At 39.5% G+C, this 22,988-nt stretch overlaps 1 protein-coding gene and 2 pseudogenes across 6 annotated transcripts in view; all 3 read right to left on the bottom strand.

Moving 5' to 3' along the window:
• Positions 1–10,336, bottom strand: part of HEMK2 (HemK methyltransferase 2, ETF1 glutamine and histone H4 lysine) — a 30,053-nt gene extending 19,717 nt beyond the window's left edge. For 2 of the 5 annotated variants that reach the window (XM_017967167.4, XM_002761333.7), the window contains exons 1-4: positions 10,183–10,336; positions 7,938–8,024; positions 7,096–7,186; positions 4,718–4,801 (exon numbers count right to left, since the gene is read on the bottom strand). In XM_017967167.4, the coding sequence (XP_017822656.4) occupies positions 4,718–4,801; positions 7,096–7,186; positions 7,938–8,024; positions 10,183–10,316 (396 nt within the window). In that variant the 5' untranslated portion in view covers positions 10,317–10,336. Of the gene's footprint in view, positions 1–4,698; positions 4,802–7,095; positions 7,187–7,937; positions 8,025–10,182 lie in introns of all 5 variants that reach the window. The other 3 variants (XM_017967168.4, XM_002761334.7, XM_078358431.1) reach the window with 2 other exon arrangements.
• Positions 10,337–16,237: 5,901 nt separating this feature from the next.
• On the bottom strand, positions 16,238–17,613 carry LOC100895554 (60 kDa heat shock protein, mitochondrial pseudogene; annotated as a pseudogene).
• Positions 17,614–18,219: 606 nt separating this feature from the next.
• On the bottom strand, positions 18,220–22,378 carry LOC118149974 (L-lactate dehydrogenase A chain pseudogene; annotated as a pseudogene). Its single transcript, XR_013530594.1, has 2 exons — positions 22,325–22,378; positions 18,220–21,194 (listed from the first exon to the last, which is right to left on the bottom strand). The product of XR_013530594.1 is annotated as an L-lactate dehydrogenase A chain pseudogene (transcript).
• Between the last annotated feature and the right edge of the window lie 610 nt (positions 22,379–22,988).

Raw genomic sequence — 22,988 nt, 5'->3', positions numbered from 1 at the left:
ACAATTAGAGTTTGATTTAGAGCACAAACTGAATCTTCTTGACAAGTAATATCACCAAACAAGTATATATTTTGCATTTTACTGCTGACTAAGGAGCAGTAAAGTTGAATCTAAGTTTCATCATTTTCTAGCGTGTAACCATGGATAAATTAGTAATCGTGTTTGTGAATTACTTTCCTCCTTTATCTGTAAAATTAGAAAATAAAATAGTTCCATATGTACAATCAGAAAAATAATAAAAGATTTTTATCCACTGTTAGGAATAAATGAAGAAGTATATTTAAAGTTTTTAGAACACTGCCCTGCATATATCAAGGGCTTAGTAATAGTTATTACTGTTAATACAATGCTTAAATTGAGAGATTTGAGTAGCTTTTATATTTAATATAGAAAGAAGCTAGAAGGAAGAGCTTGTATTATAAGAGACCTACTGTACAGAAACAAAGTTTCAAAGTGTCCCAATGCATTTGGCCCTCTTGTAGATTAAAGTGTGAAACACATAGACCTTTTCTAAGGAACCCATTTCTTATTATACATTATATAAAGGCATACTGAAGCATGTTTCCTCTAACAATCTAATTATATTTTAGAAACAAAATCCATGAGAGTTTATACAGTATTTAGATCCTTATCATTGTATGTTTGCTTTCTCTTTCTCTCTCTCTCTCTCTTTTTCTTTCTTTTTTCTGTCTGTCTGTCTCATCTGTCACCTAGACTGGAATGCAGTGATATGATCATGGCTCACTGCAGCTTCCACCTCCTGGGCTCAAGTGATCTTCCCACTTCAGCTTTCCAAGTATCTAGGACTACAGGTACAAGCCAACATGCCTGGCTAATTTCTAAATTTTTTTGTAGAAATGGGGCTCTCACTATGTTGCCCAGGTTGGTCAAGAATTTCTGGCCTCAAGTGATCCTCCTAGGTCAACCTCTCTAAGTGTTGGGTTATTAGACATGAGCCACCACCATGACTGCTCTATTGTGTATTATTTTCTTTTTTTCTTCCTTTTTCTTTTTTTGAGATGGAGTCTTGCTTTGTCACCCAGGCTGGAGTGCAATGGCATGATCTCAGCTCACTGCAACCTCTGCCTCCCAGGTTCAAGAGATTCTCCTGCCTCAGCCTCCTGAGTAGCCAGCTGAGATTACAGGCATGTGCCACCACACCCAGCTAATTTTTGTATTTTTAGTAGAGGTGAGGTTTCACCATGTTGGCCAGGCTGGTCTCAAACTCTTTTTTTTTTTGGAGACGGAGTTTCGCTCTTGTTACCCAGGCTGGAGTGCAATGGCGCGATCTCAGCCCACCGCAACCTCCGCCTCCTGGGTTCAGGCAATTCTCCTGCCTCAGCCTCCTGAGTAGCTGGGATTATAGGCACGTGCCACCATGCCCAGCTAATTTTTTGTATTTTTAGTAGAGACGGGGTTTCACCATGTTGACCAGGATGGTCTTGATCTCTTGACCTCATGATCCATCTGCCTCGGCCTCCCAAAGTGCTGAAATTACAGGTGTGAGCCACTGCGCCTGGCCTTGTATATTATTTTCAAGATTAAAGAATGTTTTGAAGGTGTCACTCAGAAGTTACTTTAACCCTAACACAACATTTTCTCTTGGGTCCTATGTCCATATTTTAATTTAAATTATTTTTACACAATAGTGCCTTCTATTTATTCATTTAATATAGCATATATTTCCTTATTAAAAATAATTCCTTTATAGCTAAACCTTATACACGTATACCTTTATGAAGAGAAATGTTTACATACCTGCTTTTAAAAAGCCACATCTGTAAGTTGAACAGAGCTTGAAGAAAAAAATGCCACGTTTTGATTTTACTGTTTTGTCTGTCTGCCTTTCCCCTATCTTCTACTACACACATAGGTTTTTCTTTTTTGCCATGTTTTACAAAGACAGGATGTACACTTACTAGCATCTAGCTTTTCTCATTCACCAGTGCTTTATAAATCTTCTATCGTTTGCTATAGTTCTAACTCATTCTTTTTTCTTTTTTGCTATTAATCATGCCACATTATTTTTAATTATGTACAAAGATCTAATGTCACCCAGGGACCATTTCACCCACTGCTCTGTTTGGCCGCCAGCCTTGTCTCTCTCTTCGGCAATGGTGAAGTGGATACTCTTACTTCGGTTTAAGAGAAATCCATGGTTTGCTGCTCTTGCCAATAACAAAAACACTGGAAAGTCAAGTGGCAAAGCTGTTGGCATTAACATGTTTCATGTAAACCATGTCAAAAGATCCAGGGTGCCTCTCTCTGTTGGTGACCACATCAATTCTTCCCAGGTTAGCACCTCCAGTCACCATGCACAGGTTACCACATCAAACTTGATGAAATGAGTAATCTTGCCAGTCTCTAAATCAATCTGAATGGTATCATTCACCTTGATGAGGGGATCAGGGTAGCAGATGGTGTAAGCATCATGTGTCACCAGATGAGGGATTCCCTTTGTGCCCACAAAGATTTTTCTCCCTTTGCAAAACTTGTACTTGGCCTTCTCAGGTGTAATATGATGTACAGCAAAGCGACCCTTGGTGTCACAGATCAGATGGAAATTCTCTCCCTTCTTGTCAATGCTGATGACATCAACAAAGATTCTGAAGATTAAAGATCATGGCCAGATCATCTTCAATGTTTCAAAACCCTGTTTTTATGACTACAGAAAATTCATAAGTGAATCGAGGCCGGGTGTGGAGGCTCACACCTGTAATCCCAGCACATTGGGAGGCCAAAGCAGGTGGATAACTTGAGGTCAGGAGTTCAAGACCAGCCTGGCCAATGTGATGAAACCCTGTCTCTACTGTAAATTCATTCTTTTAAGAGCTATATAATATTTTCCAGGAGAAAAGTTACATCTTAGTTGGCTGTTAAGGGGCATTCACTAGGTCCATTTGCTTAATTTTTTTTGACTCTGATTATTCCCACACCTATCATAAGCTTCTCAATACAATTTTCCACAAAGTGAATCATATTAGGAAATGTATCATTTCCTCTGTTTTTCTTTAAGACTTTCCATCTGAAAACTTCCTCTTCCTGGCATTCTCTCTGCTTTTCTCCTGGGCTAAACTCCCTATTTGTGCTGCTGGCACAAATCAACAGCATCTAATTTCATGTTTCTGGATATATTAGTAAGTATAGCCACAGCTTGTTATAAACACAAACTCTTATTATTTGTATATAATGTTTCCTGGATCTAATCTCTGAGTCTCTTTTACCTTTTTGAATTCTTCTCCATATTTTCATGCTCTGTGCACTGAAATCTTTCTTTCATTGGGTTTCCAGACCACTGATTCAGGTCTTCACAGTGATCACATTCTTTTTTAATTTACTGCCTAATGTTTTACTGTATAAAACATATTTTGAAGCTCCAAGACATCTTTGCTGTGTTGTATTTTGATCCTGCTTTCTAGCTAATTGCGCAGCTCATGAGAATATGACAGTTTTTCACTCCTTTGGAACAGCAGAAAAGCCCAAGGCACTGCCTACACTCAATCATCTATATGTCCCAGTATCTGTAAGGCTCAGAAGCACTGGGCTAGAAACATGGAAGAAAGGAAACCCATTCAGGTCACCATGTTCCCAGAATCTCCTTTTCATTGATTAGTCTTCCCACCAGTTTGATAATGCTTTTCTAAAGAGCTTCATTAAGCTGCATTTCCCTCAACTGCTGTTCACCTTATGACTTCCTTGTCATATGAGTTCATCAGCAGCAGAGCAATAGCTTCTTCACTGTTTAACTGCCATCAGTAGCAACAGTAGTCAAATGAATCTTTCCCATCTTGGTGTTGAGGTGAATGTAATGTTTACCAGCCTTGCCAGGGAATAATTATCAAAGAATAAAAAACATAATAATGAAAGGAAAGCGAGTCTTAGCCCATTATTAAACTTTGACCATTCCTGGGAAAAGATTAATGTTGTTTACCTCTTCATCACTGAGATTTAAAAAATTAATATATTTCAAGATTATTTCTTTTCCCTATCTGAAATGAGAATTGGTTCCACTCTTCCACTTTTTAGAAATACCTGAGAAAGTAGGAAACCTGAAACGTTCAGAAGGAATTCCCACGTGAATTTAACGTTGGTTAAAACATTTTTTTTTTTTTGAGACGGAGTCTCACTCTGCCAGCCAGGCTGGAGAGCAGTGGCCAGTCTTGGCTCACTGTAACCTCCGTCTCCCAGGCGCAAGAAATTCTCCTGCCTCAGCCTCCTAAGTAGCTGGGATTCCAGGTGTGTGCCACCACGCCTGGCTAATTTTTATAATTTTAGTAGAGACGGGGTTTCACCATGTTGGCCAGGATGGTCTTGAACTCTTGACCTCAGGTAATCTGCCCGCTTTGGCCTCCCAAAGTGCTGGGATTACAGGTGTGAACCACCACACCCAGCCAGTTAAAACATTTTGTTTTGTAAATTTTTTTATTCATGATAAAGGATATAATATATATGTACATATATAGTCAAATATATGAATATAAACTCCATGGCCTGATTTGAATGTGATTTTTAATGATAAATATGTATCATAGTTTGTATTTCCATCAAAGGTTCCTTTCCTCGGTCTATTAATAGGACCCAATTGCTGACAATTAGGAGTAAAATCAGAGTAGTCTGTGATAGTAGCAGCTGACTGACGTCATAGACTGTCATTCATTTGATTTTACAAACAAAATAATTGAAAATATTAATAATTACATTTTGTTGTATGTTTTACCTCTTCAGACGGAGTCACTACATAGGGGGGGTTAAACACCAGAAGATCAACTTTTTCCTTCAATCTTGGTAGCAAGCCTTTAACCTAAATGTATTCAACAGTGAGAATTTTACATTAAACTCTGAATTAAATAATTGATAAATCAATCTTTAAAAATCATCTCCCATATTTTTGGGAAAATAATGTGTTGGGGCTGCACTTGTGGAGAGAAATGAAGTTAAATATTTTTAAATTTTCACTCAGATAAATAATATATGCAATTAAATAAAAATATGAAAATTAGACTATTTATCAGAATGAATATAAAAAGCCTGTACTCCTCAACAGCATATATATTTATACTCTGGGTTCACGTTTAGAAGATGAAATAAGGAAGCAAACTCTAATTCTGTATAATCAATATAGACCTGGATACAAGTTTGCAAGTATATTTGCTAATATTTTCACAATTTTCCCATGTCTCTACATATACCTACTATAATTTACTGGATATTGTTCTATAATTTCTTCTATCCCTGGTGTTTCACCATTCTATCAAAAACACTTAATACTAATTATGGACACATTAAAGACATTTTAGGCCAGGCTTGGTGGCTCACCCCTGTAATCCCAGCACTCTGGGAGGCTGAGGTGGGTGGATCACCTGAGGTCAAGAGTTTGAGACCAGCCTGGCCAACCATGGCCAACATGATGGAACCCAGTCTCTACTAAAAATACAAAAACTAGCCAGGCGCAGTGGTGGGTGCCTGTAATCCTGGGAGGCTGAGGCAGGAGAACTGCTTCAACCCAGGAGGCAGAGGTTGCAGTGAGCTGAGATTTTGCCACTACACTTCAGCCTGGGTGACAGAGTGAGACTCTGTCTCAAAGAAAAAAAAAAAGAAAGAAATTTTTAAAATTAAAAAAAAATCACCCCATGAATCTCATGTAAATCACTGGAGTGCCTGTCTTGATTCTCTAGTTTTTATTAGCAGTAACAACTTATAATAATATGAAAATAATTTCTTATCTCTTTAGTGTAATTCCTTCTAAGGTACAAAATCATTTGTAAATTAAAAAAAAAAAAAACAGGAAAGCTACCCTCATCATAAGAAAAGTGCAGGTTAAGGAACACAGAAGTATTTTGTATTTCATATGTCTACCTGATGCATGCTATTATTATTTTTGCCTATAAAAAGGTATATCACACATATAAATTAAAAACCCACAAATTTAAAATTAACTTACTTATATAAAATATTTTAACAACTGCCGCTTGAAAATGTGTGATGTTAACTTCTTACAATGATGGTTGTGCAGTTCTACTGAGGACCCACTGCCCCTTTCTACTGAGGACCCACTGCCCCTTTCTACTGAGGACCCACTGCCCCTTTCTTCTGATTTAATTTCCTTGACTTTTGTTAGGGAAGCTCTACCTCCCATCATTCTTGATCTAAGTGGCCTGAGCAGGGTTTATCCCAACCCAGCTCCTGGGATGGGACTGTGAGCCAGGTTGAAGCCAATCATCTCCATACTCAAATCTCCTTTGGCCACAGCAAAAGGTTGAGAGATAGGCACATAATCCAAGTTGATCCAAATAATACTCATCTGGGGCCTCTTCCAGAGTAACTGAATAGAAAGGGATTCTTTCCTTGGGAAGTCGCTGAGAAATAAGATATAGATATGCAAACATCTTGTTACCATGAAGGGAAAGACTGCCTAGGAATAGAACCACCAGAAAGAAGTTCAGAGATAAGAAAAAGATGTCTACAACATTATTTGAATTCCTGGAAGTAGCTGTGCTGAAGCCATCATTTTCTTTTCTTTTCTTTTCTTTTTTTTTTTTTTGAGACAAGGCCTTGTTCTGTCCCCCAGGCTGGAGTGCAGAGGCATGATCATGGCTCATGGCTTATGGCAGCCTCGACTTCCCAGGCTCAAGCGATCCTCCCACCTCAGCCTCCCAAGTAGCTGGCACCACAGGTGTGCACAACCACACCCAGGTGTTTTTTTTAATTTTTATTTTTTGTAGAAATGAGGTCTTACTATATTGTACATGCTGGTCTTGAACTCCTGGGCTCAAGCAATTGTCCTGCCTTGGCATCCCAGAGTGCTGGGATTAAAGGCATGAGCCTACACCTGGACTAACTTTTTGTATTTACGTCAGTTTGAACTGGGTTCACTGTCACTTCTGACTAAAGAAGCCTGATTCACATAAGTTAATATAAATTCCTTTTGAATTGTGGAAAAGATGGATTACATCAATGAAGAATTACATTGTATGGGGTATGGGGTATACTTTTTAGTGGGTCAAAAGTTAATTACTTACCAAAGTATCTTTGTCCTAAAACATCTTAACCTTATTTGAACATAAAATTATCATTGGACAAAGATTAATAGCTTACCAAATCTGTAATAACTGGTTGAATGTGGACTCCGTTACAGCGTGCTGTCTCTAGGGTACAAGCTGCTGCCTCAGGGTTGACATCAGTGCACCTATAAACAGAAATGGAAGGAAACTATATCCTATGTCCACAAGGCAAATCTGTTACTGAATAATTTCAAGGGATGCTCCATTAATTCTACCCAGAAGAGATTTAGAAAAAAAATAGAATGCTTTCAATAATGGCAAAGAAAAAGAGAACAAGGATTTGTTCAATTGATGAAAAAGACTGCTATACTGATACAATGTCCAAGAGTAGAAGAATGCAGATACATGCACACACATCTGAAGGAATTTATGAAATTCTGATACATCCAATGAAGGAGTAATATGTAGTCACCAAAAATGAAATTTGAAAGGAATTTTTGATAGGAAAATGCTTATTAGAGAAAATTAAATTAAAAACATAGGAAATGAAAAAAAAAAAGAAGGAAACACAGTTGGACTATGTATGGTAAAATTTACAGGTGATTTTAATTTTCTTCTTTATACTTTTCTATATTCTCTAATTTTTCTATAAATAAATTTAAGCAACTTTAAATTTCTTATAATTATCAAATTATTTACCTAAGAAACAAATCAAATTTAGAGATGATCTAAAATTATGCTGCTTCTATAATTATGCTGTATGATGGAGCAGTTTGAAACATAAAGTAATAATCTTTAGAGAAGCATAATCTGTAATCTGGGTTCTTACTACACTTAAATACTATAAGATACATAGTGTTTACTTAAAAATTATTTCATTCGAGTTATCATAGTTAACCTGTCAGTGGAAGATCTACATGAATATGATATACTTACATGTACAAAGCCTGAGGACCTATCATAGAGGCTAGGAATGCAGAAACTACACCAGACCCTGCCCCTACTTCCAGGCATATTTCCACTCTAAAAAAAAAACCAAAATAAATATTATTACAGTAGAATCAAAATACTCTTAACAGAAAACTCTTGTGCTAGTTTTATTTCTAGCATGTATATTTCTCTAGCATCATCACTCACTTGCAAATATACAAAAACAGAAAGGAAATTCATAAGCTCTGACAACTACTTTGTACTTAATATTGTGTAACTCAAAATTATTACTATTTTGAGTATGTTATATTAAGTCCATAAAAGTTATATATTACCAAACATGGCTTTCAGTTAATTTCAACAAATCATTACATTAAAAAGTATTGAAAAATGTTACTCTAGGGTTGGAAATATTAATATGAAAGACATCATTCCTTCACACAATAAGCTCTTAGCTTAGTATTTCCTAAAATGGTAGGGTTTGTATTATTACAAAATTTATTTTTGAAAAAAGTACCTCTATCTTTTAATACCTAACATTCATAGAGCCGTATATCCTAGAGAATTAAAATGTCCCCTAATAATAGACTTAGAGCAGGACAAGAATTCCTTTTCTGTACAGCTATATGCTAATTGGGAAAATTGTATCTGCTGCTTTTCAAATGTTAACCATCTTAGAATGCTGTTAACTATAAAATCTTCATTCTACTGTATTTTATCTTTCCATTAAATTTATTTTCTTGACTATAATCTTGGAAGTTGTTTCTTTTTTAGAGACAGCCTCTTGCTCTGTCACCTAGGCTAGAGTGTAGTGGTGCCACCATAGCTTACTGCAGCCTTTAACTCCTGGGCTCAAGTGATCCTCCCACCTCAGCCTCCCAAGTAGTTAGGACAACCACAGTGCCAGGCCTGTATAATGTTATACATGCATCAAAAGCATAAATTATCCCCATTACAAGATCAGCTTGATGGCATTTAGGGAAATTTTTAGCACTAAACTCCCCAAATAACTACCCAGCAACAAGCTCCAGAGGTTTTAAACTTTTGGAACCAGTCTGCACATCTGACAAGTCTTTACTAGGTGGTAGTAAGGTCTGTGAATCTCACCAGGTGGCTTCTCTTTGAAAATAACTATCATGGTCTCATAAATAATTAGAATTCCAGGACTAGAAATAACCCAAGGCTTTATAACCAAATCGGTTCCTTTTACAGCATATTTTGCAGTGCAGTTTGTGCTCGTAAATCTTTCTGGGCTATCTAGAGAAAAAAAGACAAGTTATAAAACAGTCCTGTTCCACTCTGTATTCCAGTAAATCCAAACGTTCCATCATCTACAATGAAAGACAAGTTTAATAAGAGCTGGGGCATTTTATACGTGGAAAAATAGGACCAAATTTAAGAGGGATAAATAAATACAATATAGATCTTTGAAACCTGACAGCTGTTTGTTCCATGCTGAGGAAATCCAGTTCAAGTCTTATCTTCAAACAAATCTAACAACTCAAATTCCTTGGATTTAAAAATCACAACGTCAGTATTCATTCTTTCTGCTATTGATTTAAAATAGATGGCGATCACTTCAACAAATCCATTGAAATCGTTGTAAAGTGCTAGGGTAGACTATGATCTGCTAGCAGCATGTAACTTTTTAAATTTTTTTGGTAACAATTAAATGAAAAATTCCTCATTATCACTAGCCACACTTCAAGTGCTCTGTAGCCACATGTGAGGACTGGCTGGTGATAGACTATGCTATTCGATGGGTTTAAAAATATTTCCCCACTCCAGTAACATAACTTTCTTTCATGTTTGGGTCCTTCCATTGCTAGAGGGTGCTTTCTATGTGCTGAGTAACTCAATACCACGAAATTTCAATATTTAATGCTTTAAAAATTAATATCAATAAGCAATGTTTTCAGAACACTTTGTTTCCAAACGTGTTACACTACCGCTTCTCTCAGGGACTGGTGTTCTTCAGATTAACATGTGACAGGAAAAGGTACGTCTTTGCATGGTATCGGGAGCTCGAAACCAGAGCAGCTGCCTGGCAAAGGAGATGTGTCCTCGGCACACTCATTACTTGTATCCACAGGAAAATACTCAGTTAGGGCGTCCTGCTGTCAATCATCTGCAAGTGGACCCCGCCTCCTCCGGCTCAGGGCGGCGACAACCACCGTCCCAGTCCTCCGCCATCGCCACTTCTTCAGAACGCCCCAGCCCTCTCCCGTCAGAGCCCCATCCCTCCTCGCACCCTGCCAGCTCGGCAGCCGCTGCCTCGAGCACGTCCAAAAGCAGGAACGTGTCCTCCGCGGGCTCGTACACGTCGCTGAAGGTGCCGCGGCCCACGTGTCCGTGCAATGGCGTGGGGAAACTCAGGGCTGCCATCTTCCTGCGGTGCGTCCCACGAGCCTGCGCCAGGCTCGCGCATGCGCACGCCTTCGGTCACAGGCCTGGGAAGCGGGGTGGGGTTCCGGGGGACCAGTGTGTTCTTGAGTGTTAATTCTAAATTTGTCTGTGGCCCTCCTTGAAATTTCTAAGTAGACAGTTGTATAATCTATTACCATTGACATTTGCATTCCTTTTTTGAACATTTAAATTTTATTCTGTGAACTAGAACCTGATAGTGTACATTCTGAGTTGTTTTTGACTAAGGTGAATGTTCTTTCTTCATTCTAATGATGTTTGGAAATTCTGTTTTATTCCTAGTTTACAAGGATTTGAAAAAATATATAATAAATTTTACTATTTTTTTTTTTTGTCAGCTGAACTTTAAGCTTTACACTATACAGATGAAGACTTTTCTCATTTGATTTTTTACTGTACTTTATATAAATTGCCTTCCTGAGGAATCATGAATGCACTCCTTTTATAAACCTCACTCAAGCAAGATGATGTGGTTTAATACACTGCTGAATTTGGGAGGTTAATAATCTGGCTCTGATTTTTTTATCACGATTATGCTATCCTCATTGTATTAGTTAGGACACTGTTTCTGGAACATTAGGTAAAAAACCATAAAACTGGCTGGGCTTGGTGCCTTTTGAATGGATGGATCTTTGATGTGTTGGAACATCTTCTATAAGTTATTAGACTATTCAGGTATTTGCATTCTTTTTGAGTCGGTTTCTGGTTTGTTCCAATGAAACATTTTTACAGCTAGTTTTTTACATTTGAGAAATAAAAATACAGAAAAGTATTTGGGTCACAAATTTAATTTAATTTATTTATTTGGAGACAGACTCTTGTTCTATCCCCTCAGTCTGGAGTTCAGTGGCGATCTTGGCTCACTGCAACCTCTGCTTCCCAGGTTCAAGCAATTCTCCTGCCTCAGCCTCCCGAGTAGCACCTGCCTCCACACCGCGCTCATTTTTGTATTTTTAGTAGAGACGGGGTTTCTCCATGTTGGCCAGACTGGTCTCAAACTCCTGACTTCAGGTGATCCACCTGCCCCAGTCTCCCAAAGTGCTGGGATTACAAGGCGTGAGCCTGTAATGTGCCCAGCCAGGTTACAAATTTTAAAACCCTGAGTTTTAAACCCAGAAATGACAGTATTTTATCATGCTTTCTCAAAATATTTTTTAAATACAAGAACTAAAATATTACAAATGAAATCAGTGTTCTTTCTCTACTTGTTTATTTTAAATCGGTCTCATTGCTATTTAATGTTAGGAATGTGTTCATTTGTTTCTTTCTTTGTAAATTATTCATTTTTGATTATTTTACCTTAAGTTTTGTCTTTAGTTTGTGAAAGTTGATAAATAGTTTAATAGGGCAAATAGTTCTACGTAATTTACTGTGAAAAAGCAGCATTTTCTAGCACCCAACATCCAATTTCTCTTCAGAAGACCACCTTCAACTTTTATCTGTTTCTTTTGTCATTCATTTCCATATCTCTGTATACTAACCTTATAATAGTACTTCATATTTAAACATTAAGCATTATCTATAGAGTTTCTATGACTGGAAGTAAGAATAATTCTCCTGTCTCTAATAAACACGTACAGTTGCCAGTCCCCTGCTCCCTTTCTTCACAACCATGGTACCATGGTTTGTTTTTTTTGAGATGGAGTTTCGCTCTTGTTACCCAGGCTGGAGTGCAATGGCACCATCTCGGCTCACTGCAACCTCTGCCTCCTGGGTTCAAGCAATTCTCCTGCCTCAGCCTCCCGAGTAGCTGGGACTACAGACACGCGCCACCATGCCCAGCTAATTTTTGTATTTTTAGTAGAGACGGGGTTTCACCTTGTTGACGAGGATGGTCTGGATCTCTTGACCTCGTGATCCACCCGCCTTGGCCTCCCAAAGTGCTGGGATTATAGGCATGAGCCACCAAGCCCGGCCGGTACCATGGTTTTAAAAAAAATTTCTTGGCACGGTGGCTCATGTCTGTAATTCTAGCTCTTTGGGAGGCCAAGAAGAGTGCATCACTTGAGGTCAAGAGTTCAAGACCAGTCTGGTCAACATGGTGAAACCCCGTCTTCACTAAAAATACAAAAAGTAGCCTGGTGTAGTGGCAGGTGCCTGAAATCCCAGCTACTCAGGAAGCTGAGGCACAAGAATTGCTTGAACCTGGAAGGTGGAGGTTACAGTTAGTTGAGATTACACCGCTGTATTCCAGCCTGGATAACAGATGGAGACTCTATCTCAAAAAAAATTGTATTTTGATTTTAACATTATTTTGCTTATATAAATGCTACTGAAATCTGACCCGTGTGTTATACCAGGTATGTTTGCTTTCTTGCACACCTTTTTGCTCTTCCTCGAAGTTAATTATCTACTCTATTAGTTTCTTGGGCTGTGGTAACAAATTACCACAAACTGGGTAAACAAATAAGGAAATTTATTCTTACTGGTCCTGTAGATTAGAAGTCTGAAATGAAGGTGTTGGCAGGACCATGCCCCTTGATGAAGGGAAGAATCCTTCTTTTGGTCTTTCAGCTTCTGGTGGTTTCCAGCAATCCCTGGCCACCTTCAGCTTGTGGCAGCGGAGCTCCCATCGCTCCTTCATCTTTCTTTAGCTTTCTCTCCTGTGTCTTTGTGTCTCCAAGGCTTTCTCTCCTTGTAAGGACACCAGTCAGTGCATTTAGGAGCCACCACACACACATTTTTCTCAGTGTTGCCATTGGTAAGCGTCACATCTTCTCTTAATAAAGATACAAATTCTGGCATGCTTTTCTTTTTTTTCCAGTGTCCCTTAACCCCCCCTCCCATGTTTAGATCATCTGAAAATTTTGGAGATACTTATTAAGTTTTAAAAACAACTAACAGTGATTTAACTACATATGTTATTTTATTCTTTAATTTTTTTAGAAATGGGTTCTTGTTAAGTTGCTTAGGCTGGTCTCAAACTCTTTGCCTCAACGGATCCTCCCACCGCAGTCTCTCAAGTCTCCTGAATTATGGGCATGAAACTGGCTTTAAAAAAAACTACATATTTTAATAGTTCTCTGATCCACACTTTTATAGTATACCGTATTTTTTTCTTATGACTTATATTTAGTTGGCATACATCCTCTGCTAATTGTTTCCAGAGTAACATCCCAAATGTCTTTATTTCGGTCCTCAACCTAAGAAACAGTTTTTATATATTAAGGATTCTAGGTAGAAAATAATTTTCCCTCATAACTTTGAAGATAACTCTCCAGTGTTTTCCTAACATTCAATGTTGCTGATGATCAGAAGAGATGGTTCCCTTGACCCCCTTCGTGGGCAGGAATTGGCGTGGCTTGTTTCACTCAGCCTGCTGCTGGCCACTTTTTGCGAGAGGGAGCGCAAGTGAGTGTGGGAACCAGAGGGAATGCACACTGGAACTGGCTGGTCACTCCTCTCTGGCGAGAGTAGGTTCTGTGCGGGCCCCACAGCAGCATCCAACCCCCTTCCCTCTCGGAACCTGGGTTCTCATCTGGTGTCCAGGAAGAATCAGGTCACATGAACAGATCGAAGGGTAGTGTATGCGGAGGATTTTTTTTTTATTGCATTTTAGGTTTTGGGGTACATGTGCAGAACATGCAAGATAGTTGCATAGGTACACACGTGGCAGTGTGATTTGCTGCCTTCCTCCCCTTCACCCACACCTGGCATTTCTCCCCATGCTATCCCTCCCCAGCATCTCCCCACCCCACTGTCCCCTATTCCCCCCAGGATTTTATTAGACGATGAAAATGGCTCTCAGATGGGAAGCAGGATGGGGAGTTAGAAATGGAATGGTGTGGGAGGAAGATGAACTTTCCCGGAAGCTGCACTGTCTGAAGTTAGCCGCATCTGTAGTCTCTGATACTCAGCTCCTTCTCTGCTCGCCACTCAGCCACTTGTATCCCTGCTGCTCAGCCGCTTGTGTTGTTCTGCCAGCTGAAGTCTTTTTATGGGCACAGGATTGGGGTGTGCTGTGCCAAAAAGGCAACATTTGGGCAGAAAAACAAGATCAGCTGCTTTCACTTAGGGCCAAGTTCCAAGCGTAAGGGTGAGGTTTTTAGCCAGGACCCCAGCCCTTCTGTATCAATGAGATATCATGGCAATTCAGTCTTATTTGTTTGTCGATTATTTATTTATTTAACCCTGGAAGTGTTTATTTTTGGTCTTCTGAAAGTCTCATAGTAGATGTATATGTGTGATGGTTAATTTTATGCGTTGACTTGATTGGGCCACATCTCTCGGCTATGTGGTCAAACATTATTCTGGATGTTTTAGGGTGTTTTTAGATGAGATTAACATTCAAATTAGTGAACTTGAAAGCAGATTTCACTCTATAATGTGAGAGGGCCTCATCCAATCACTTGGAGGTCTAGGTAGAACAAAAGTATGACTTTCCCCGAGCAGGAGGGAATTCTGCAGCACATGGCCTTTGGGTTTGATCTGCAACAGTGGCTTTTCCTCTGCCTCCATCCTGCTGCCTCCCCGCCCCCGAAGATCTTGAGACTTGTCAGCCTCCATAATCATCTTAGCCAATCCCTGAAAATACATCTCTTTCTGTACATGCACACATCCTGTTGGTTCTGTCTCTCTGGAGAACACTGACTAATACAACACGTATATGCATACATATATTTTTTCTTTTCATCTTGTCAAACAGTTGGTGAACCTCTTTAATCTGATCAGTCTCTTTCATTCATGGAAAATCTACTTTGATAACTTTTGGTTTTCCCTTCCCTCCATTCTCTGTTCTTGTCTCCTAGAAATCCAATTAGACAGAAGGACAAATATCTAGATGTCTTCAGGTCTTTTTGTTTTTGTTCTTTCTGTCTATCTTAGATAGATGGGTTACCCAGAAACAGACTCTCAAATGGACACTTGAATGCAGCCAGTGGAGAGAAAAGTCGGGTAGGAGGTAGAGGGAGAAGTTGACCTGAGACACAATCGCAACAAAGACCTCAGCTGACCCTGCTGGGAGCTTTGGACTTGGGCTGACACTTCAGATTGTGCTAAATCCAAGTGAAGTATACTTTTGGGAGGGGATATTATCTGGGAAAAGAAGCTTTCTTTCCTGAGGAGAATTCCTAGAGAGGGAGTTAGATGTGACCCGTCAACAGCCAATAGATGGTAGAATGAGTGCCTTGGTCCCTAGAGGGGGCTCTGAGTGGCACACCAAAGCACCCATTATCCTCTCTTCCATTTTGAGGGAAATTCAGGCTTTCAGCTAGCATGTCCTCTCATCAGCTGAGTATACGCTACTTTTTGGATTATTTATTGGGATTTTTATTTGGTAAGTACATTTTTTCTAATATTTAAAAATATCTTGTTTCGTGGATGCTGTATCTGTTCTTGTATCTCTAAGTTTTTATACCTGTTCAAAGTTCTCATTTGTCTGCTGCATAAATGCTACTGTGTGAAGTGATTTGCTTTGTTCATTAAGTTGTGTATCTCTCTTTCTTGGTGTCTGTCTACTTCAGATGTGTGATTCCTGGCTGCATGCTCCCTTCGTCGTTGAGGCTCTATTGGCCTGCATAGGAAGGTGGTATGCAGACCACGCTCAGCTTCCAGTGATTTCAGACAAGGGGGTGTTTTGCTGCCATGGAGGACATACCACCAGCTTCTCTTAGAGAAGGAGTTTCTATTCCTCTGAATCATGGCCTCTCACCCAACATTCATAACCAATTGTTCAGTTCTGTCTTTGTTCTCCATTCAAAGAGGGGAGTTCGGGCAGCCTACTGCTCTAACGTTGATAGAGTCAGTCACCCTGGTGGTGGCTCCAAGTCTACCTGGAGATCCTTGTGTCCACAGGCCTTGACACTTGGAGTTCTCCTGGAATCACTCTTGCTTCCCTCTGAGAGTCATATCCTTTCTGCGCTCTCTTCAGGATGGGTGGGAGCCTACATCACCTCACTCGGTATCTTTTCTACTCTCCTTCTGCGCACGCCTGCCTGAATGACTGAGGCTGGAACCCTCAAAGCTACATGTTTTAGATGCCCTTGAAGCTCGGCTTTTAGATGGGATTTAGGGTCGCATCTATCACTTACAGCCATATGAGTTTTGGAGGGCAGAAGCGGAACACTCCGGGAGTAGAGGCTGACTTCTTCTGCCTCCACTATTTCTGCTAACAAAGTTGTTTTTTCCAAACGGCTGTGATGTTGAGGCTCCTCACTGCTGGGTCTCTGGCTTCATGAGTGTTGAGAAGCAGGGAATAGCGCTTTCAAAGTCCCCAGCTAAACTGGGGGTCTGGTACAGAGTGGCTAGCAACCCTGCCCTAACCAAAAGTGGAGGGAGCTGGATGTGGTGTTTACAGTGTGCCTTTCTCAGGATACTTCCTTTACCAGGCAAATGGCCTAATGCCTGCCTGTCTGACTTGACCAGGGTGTCCCTTGCAGAGGAAGCTTGTTTGTATTGGCAGATGCCCTGGTGGCTCATGTCTGGCCCATGTCCAGTTTATACCTGCCTGGCCATGGCTCTGGCCCTGGGAGCCTGACCTCATGTTCTCCCCTGCATTCTTGAAAAAACCCAGCCTAGGGCAGATCCTACTTTTTCAGATAGAAGGCACAAATTCATCTTTTTTTTTTTTGAGATCGAGTCCTGCTTTGTCTCCCAGGCTGCAGTGCAGTGGCATGATCTCAGCTCATTGCAGCCTCCACCTCCCAGGTTCCAGTGATTCTGTGGTCTCAGCCTCCCAAGTAGTGCCCACCACCATGCCTTTCTTCTGACCTTTTTCATTGCATCAGAAATGATGTTGTCAATTTCTTTGTCTCCATTTGCAAAAATTGTAGCAACCTGAGCAGCTTCTTCAGGGGTGGTCACAGGTTTAGACTGTTTTTTAAGTGCAGCAATTACAGCATCCACAGCTAACATCACACTTCTCTTGATTTCCACGGGATTAGCACCTTTGGTAATCTTGAAGACTTCCTTGGCAATTAAGCATGCCCATCCCCAGCCTCTTCATTTGTGTTATTGGCAGCATCTTAAACAAGTTTAGCTCCAATATTTTTATATTTATTCTTTAAGTCAATTGACTTTGCAACAATCACTCCATCTTTTGTTACTTTGGGACCTCCCCAGTTCTGCTCAATAACCGCTGTTTTTCCCTTTGGCCTGATTGTAACAGCTATGGCATTGGCTAAAAGGTCTATACCTTTAGCATTAAGACTCGGGCGTCTGCACCAAATTTTACATCTTTGGCATAAACCTGAGTGAGATAAGGACCCAGGACCCTTGACACTGGTCTCATCTGTCAAAAGCCTGTGGGTAATTGAAGCATTTCTGTGGGATGGCAGCAGGGTTTGCACAGGTGAGGCAGGTTGTCGGTGGCGAGTGAGGGGGCTTTTTCTAGTTCTGAAAGAAAGGGCTTTCAGCTTTTCCTTGTTGAGTATGATGTTAGCTGTGGGTTTGTCATATGTACCCAGTTTCTGTGTATTTTTACCCACAACAAGTTGAGCATTTTTATCATAAAGGAATGTTGAATTTTATTGAATGCTTTTTCAGCATCTATTGAAATGATTACATGGCTTTTGTTCTTGGTTCTGTTAACATGATATATCACGTTTGTTATTGATTTGTACGTGCTGAACCATCCTTGTATCCCTGGGATGAATCCCACTTGATCATGGTGAATGATGTTTTTAATGTGTTGTTGCATTCAGTTTGCTAATATTCCATTGAGGATTTTTGCATCTATGTTCATCAAGGATATTGGCTTATAGTTTGTGTGTGTGTGTGTGTGTGTGTGTGTGTCCTTGTCTGGTTTTGGTATGTCAGGTTTACATGTGTGGTTTTATTTTTTTTTATCATTAGCGACTCCATTTTGATTCTGACAACTTTCACAGTATAGTTAGTGAAATAATAATCTAACATAGATAAATTTTTTATTTATTTTTATTTTTTCTTTTGAGACCGGGTCTCATTCTGTCACCTAGGGTGGAGTGCAGTGGTGCCATCACAGCTCACTCCAGCCTCCACACCTTAGCTCAAGCAATCCTTTCATCTCAGTCACCCAAGTAGCTGGGACTACCAGCACATGCCATTGCACCCAGTTAATTTTTAATTTTTTTTGTAGAGATGGAGTCTCTCTATGTTGCTCAGGCTGGTTTTAAACTCCTGTGCTCAAGCAATTTTCCTGTCTTGGCCTCCAAAAGTGTTAGCATTATAGGCATGAGCCGTTGCACCCAGCCCATAGATCATTTTAAAGGCATCTTCAAGAATGGTTCTAAAGTTTTACAACCACATAATTTGTTCAAATTGTTTTTTGTTTCTCTAAAGCCTCAAGGTTGACCAACACTTAAAACACTATGACATAATCCCAGCACTTTGGGAGGCTGAGGTGGGTGGATCACGAGGTCAAGAGATCGAGACCATCCTGGTCAACATGATGAAACCCCGTCTCTACTAAAAATACAAAAAATTAGCTGGGCATGGTGGCACGTGCCTGTAATCCCAGCTACTCAGGAGGCTGAGGCAGGATAATTGCGTGAACCCAGGAGGCGGAGGTTGCAGTGAGCTGAGATCGCACCATTGCACTCCGGCCCGGGTGACAACAGCGATACTCCGTCTCAAAAAAAAAAAAAAAAAAAAACCACTATGAAAGAGTAGGAGAAAATATTTGCAAAAGTCATATCTGATAAAGAACAGCTATTCAAAATATGTAAAGTATTAGAACTCAACAATAAGAAAAGGAACAACCCCATTAAAAAACAGGCAAAAGACGTGGATAGACACTTCACCAAAGAAGAGATGTGGATGGCAAATGTGCCTGTGTAAAGATGATGCAAATAATGTGGCATTAGAAAATTGCAAATTAAAGCCACACTGAGATATTGTTACACGCTTATTATAATGGCCAAAATCTAAAACACTGACAACAAATGCTGATGAGAATGTGTAATAAGAATTCCCATTCATTGCTGATGGGAATGCAAAATGGTACAGCTACTTTGGAAGACAGCTGGGCAATTTCTTACAAAACCAATCATACTTTTACCCTACACTCCAACAATAGTGTTCTTTGGTATTTACTCAAATGAGTTGAAAATGTGTGTCCACACAATAACCTGCATATTGATATTTATAACAGCTTTGTTCATAATTGCCAAAATTTGGAAGCAATCAAGATGTCCTTCTCTAGGTGAATGAGTAAATAAACTGTGGTACAGCCAAAAGATGGAACATTATTTAAAACTAAAAAGAAATGAAATAAGCTATCAATCCACAAAAAGACACGGGGAAAACTGAAATGCATGTTGCTAAGTGAAAGAAGCCAATCTTCTTTTTTTCACTGTTCAAGGTTTATTGGGGGTTTTTGTTGGTGTAACACTTGGATAGTTGGTTGCACTGTTTATATGTAGCTCTTTTTACATTGTGTGGTAATGTACACTACTGATATATATAGTTTACAAAATAAGATCCTTTGGAACAAGACATGCAATATTGGATCAATACACTGAATGCCAGGATGTGACTGACTGGGCAAAATTGTTGGACTAGGCATGTTCAGTGAAGGAGCCAGGAAGTTATATAACAAATGAACATCTCTCTGGCTCAAGGGGCAACTGCAGCATGTGCAGCATTGGCAGTGGTGCCTCAGAGGTGGCAGCACTATTTCACACTAACCAGTTTAGGACTACACAAGGTTACCACCATCCAGCATCAGAATATAGCTGTAGGACTTTACAAACCATTCCTATTTATAACTTCTGGAATTGATGTTTTTCCCAATCCATCTTAAAATATGACTGCTTTCATCACAGATCAGATAAAAAGGACAACATGCACAACCTCCAACTAAAATCCTGTTGCAGCCTAGACAGTGAAATGGTGTGACATCAGAAGACTTTCAAATTGCAGCTCTTTTTGGATCCCCTGAAGTATATCCACACTCTTCTTCAAACGAGCCTCTTCCTCAGGAGTCAGAGTCACCTTCATAATGTCTGAGATTCCATTCTGTCCCAAGATGCAAAGAACACTAAGGAAGACATCATCCTTTATTCCACAGAGACCCTTAATCATGGTGGAAATTGGGTGCACCTGCCTAACATTCTTCATTATAGTCTCTGCTAAATCTGCCACAGAGAGTCCAATGGCGCAGGATGTGTAGCCTTTGAGTTTGATCACCTCGTAAGCACTCTCAACCACCTGCTTGTGAACCTCTTTCCACTGTTCCTTGTCTGTATCAGTCCCTAAATCTGGGTGCAGAGTCTTCAGGGAAACACCAGCAACATTCACTCCATTCCTACAGGCACACTGGAATCTCCATGTTCCCCAAGGACCCACCCATGACAGCTTAATGGGTGAACTCCCAGCCTTTCCCCCATCAGGTAATGGAATCGGGCTGAATCCAGATCGCAATGACTTCCAATAACATGGTTTTTGGGAAAGCCACTTATCTTCCAAGCCACGTATGTCAAGATATCCACTGGATTTGAAACAATAAGCAACTTGCAGTTCGGGCTGTATTTTACAACATTAGGAATGATGAGTTTAAACATGTTCACGTTACACTGGACCAAATTAAGATGCCTTTCTCCCTCTTGCTGATGTGCCCCAGCCGTAATAACAACCAGCTTGGAGTTTGCAGTTACATTATAGTCTTTGCCAGAGACAATCTTTGGTGTTCTAAGGAAAAGGCTGCCATGTTGGAGAGCCATCATCTCTCCCTTCAATTTGTCTTCAATTTGACATCAACAAGAGCAAGTTCACATGCCAAGTCCTTCATTAAGATACTGATGGCACAGGCCATACCAACAGCACCAACCCCAACAACTGTAATCTTATTCTGTGTGTGGGGGGGGTCTGTTCTTCCTTTAGAAGATTATGAATCAGCTGATCCTTGAGAGTTGACGTTTTGGACTTGGAACCAAAAGGAACCAGGAATGCAAGTCAGGCAGGCGTTGGGGGTGCACAGCAATGGGATCAGCACTCAGCAGCAGCTGCTCCAGCGAAAGAAGCCAATCTTAAAAGGCCATATACTATACTATTTGAACTATATGACATTCTGGAAAATGCAGAACTATAGAGGCAGTAAAAAGAACAGTCCTTGCCAGGGGTTAAGGAGGAGTGAGATATAACTAGGTAGAACATAGAGGATTTTTTAGAACAGTGAGTGAAACGATTGTTTATGATACTATATTTTTTAGATACATGTCATTATACGTTTTTCCAAAGCCATAGAATATACAACATCAAGAATGAACTCTAATGTAAGCTATGGATTTTGGGTGATAAACATGTATAAATGTAGGTTTGTTGATTGTAACAAATGTACCACTCTCATATATGGCACTGATAGTTGGGGAGGCTATGTGTGTCTGTCAGGGATTGCAGGGTATAGATGGGAACTCTCTGTACTTTGTATTCAATTTTGATGTGAACCTAAAACTTCTCTAAACAATAAGTTTTGTTTTGAAAAACGCTACAATACACTAAAACATTCTGTCCTTATTTGGTAATACTTAGAAGTATAATTTTATTAAAATTTTATGTAAAAGTAGAGTCAAAATATATACATGTTTTGATGAAATATCTTCTATTATTACTATTATCATAGTTATTATTATTTGACTTAGAAATCCTCAGTAGACATTATGAATTTAGAGATCAGTAATGTTCATATTGAAAAAAAGACATATACTTAATAAAATCGCCTCTTGTTCCTTTGCTGTTACTGTGGTTAAGAGTCTTGTGCTATAATGATTTCAGTTAAAAATAGTAAAAAGAATCTCTTCAATATCGTAGTGGACTCTGCACAGCTAATGCAGCAAGAGGCATGGTTACCTGCCTGTATAGCTTTGTTTTGTATCAGCCAGTTGAAATGTCAAGATGGTTCCTAATCCACTGGATAATTTCACAATCCTTCTCTTAATTTGCTTGCTTTGGATACATTCTATCCTGGAAACAAAATCTAGGCTTCATAATACATTAGGAAATAATAGATTCACGTTCTTTTTTCCAGCTGGTACTGGTAGAGTTTACACATTTACTCCTGCTCCATAGGAACAGCTGCTTAACAAGCTGAAGTGTGCATTTGATTCCATTACATTGGCACAATAGAAAGTCACGTAAAAGAGGGAGACTCTCTCAGCTTCTCCATATTTGGAAAATTAATTCTTTTAAGTGCTTTAAAAAAAAAATCTCTACAGGTGGTCAGATCCTATGAACTTAGGACCAGAAATGACCTCATCACCTTCAGCTGGTCTAAAAGTTGTCTTTGGCTGCTGCACACTTCACAACATCTTGTTAATTATGATTGTTTTTCCTAGTTATAAGTCCTTCTGGATAAATTTTTATAAAGCATTTATTTTTATCACTTACATAACTACATAAAATATTTTCATTGGTGTTAAAATGTCATGTTATTGCCAAACAGATTCCATTTCAATTTCTAGAAATTATTGGAAAGTTAATACCCACGTTTTAATGGCACCCTTGCTGTAGTATTAAATCATGCTTTACTGAAATTCACAAGAATAATAATTACACTGCGTTTATCTGGAACAAAGCACTAGCACAGTTACTTTTTGGCCGTCTTGCCCGTTAATTACTATGCTTGCACTTTCTCTTTTTTTTAATTTTAATTTTAATTTTTTATTTTATTGTGTTTTAGGTTTTGTGGTACATATGAAGAACATGCAGGATTGTTGAATA

The sequence above is a fragment of the Callithrix jacchus genome, chromosome 21, assembly GCF_049354715.1.
Source record: "Callithrix jacchus isolate 240 chromosome 21, calJac240_pri, whole genome shotgun sequence".
NCBI lineage: Eukaryota > Metazoa > Chordata > Mammalia > Primates > Cebidae > Callithrix > Callithrix jacchus.
This window is presented reverse-complemented; position numbering and strand designations above follow the sequence as displayed.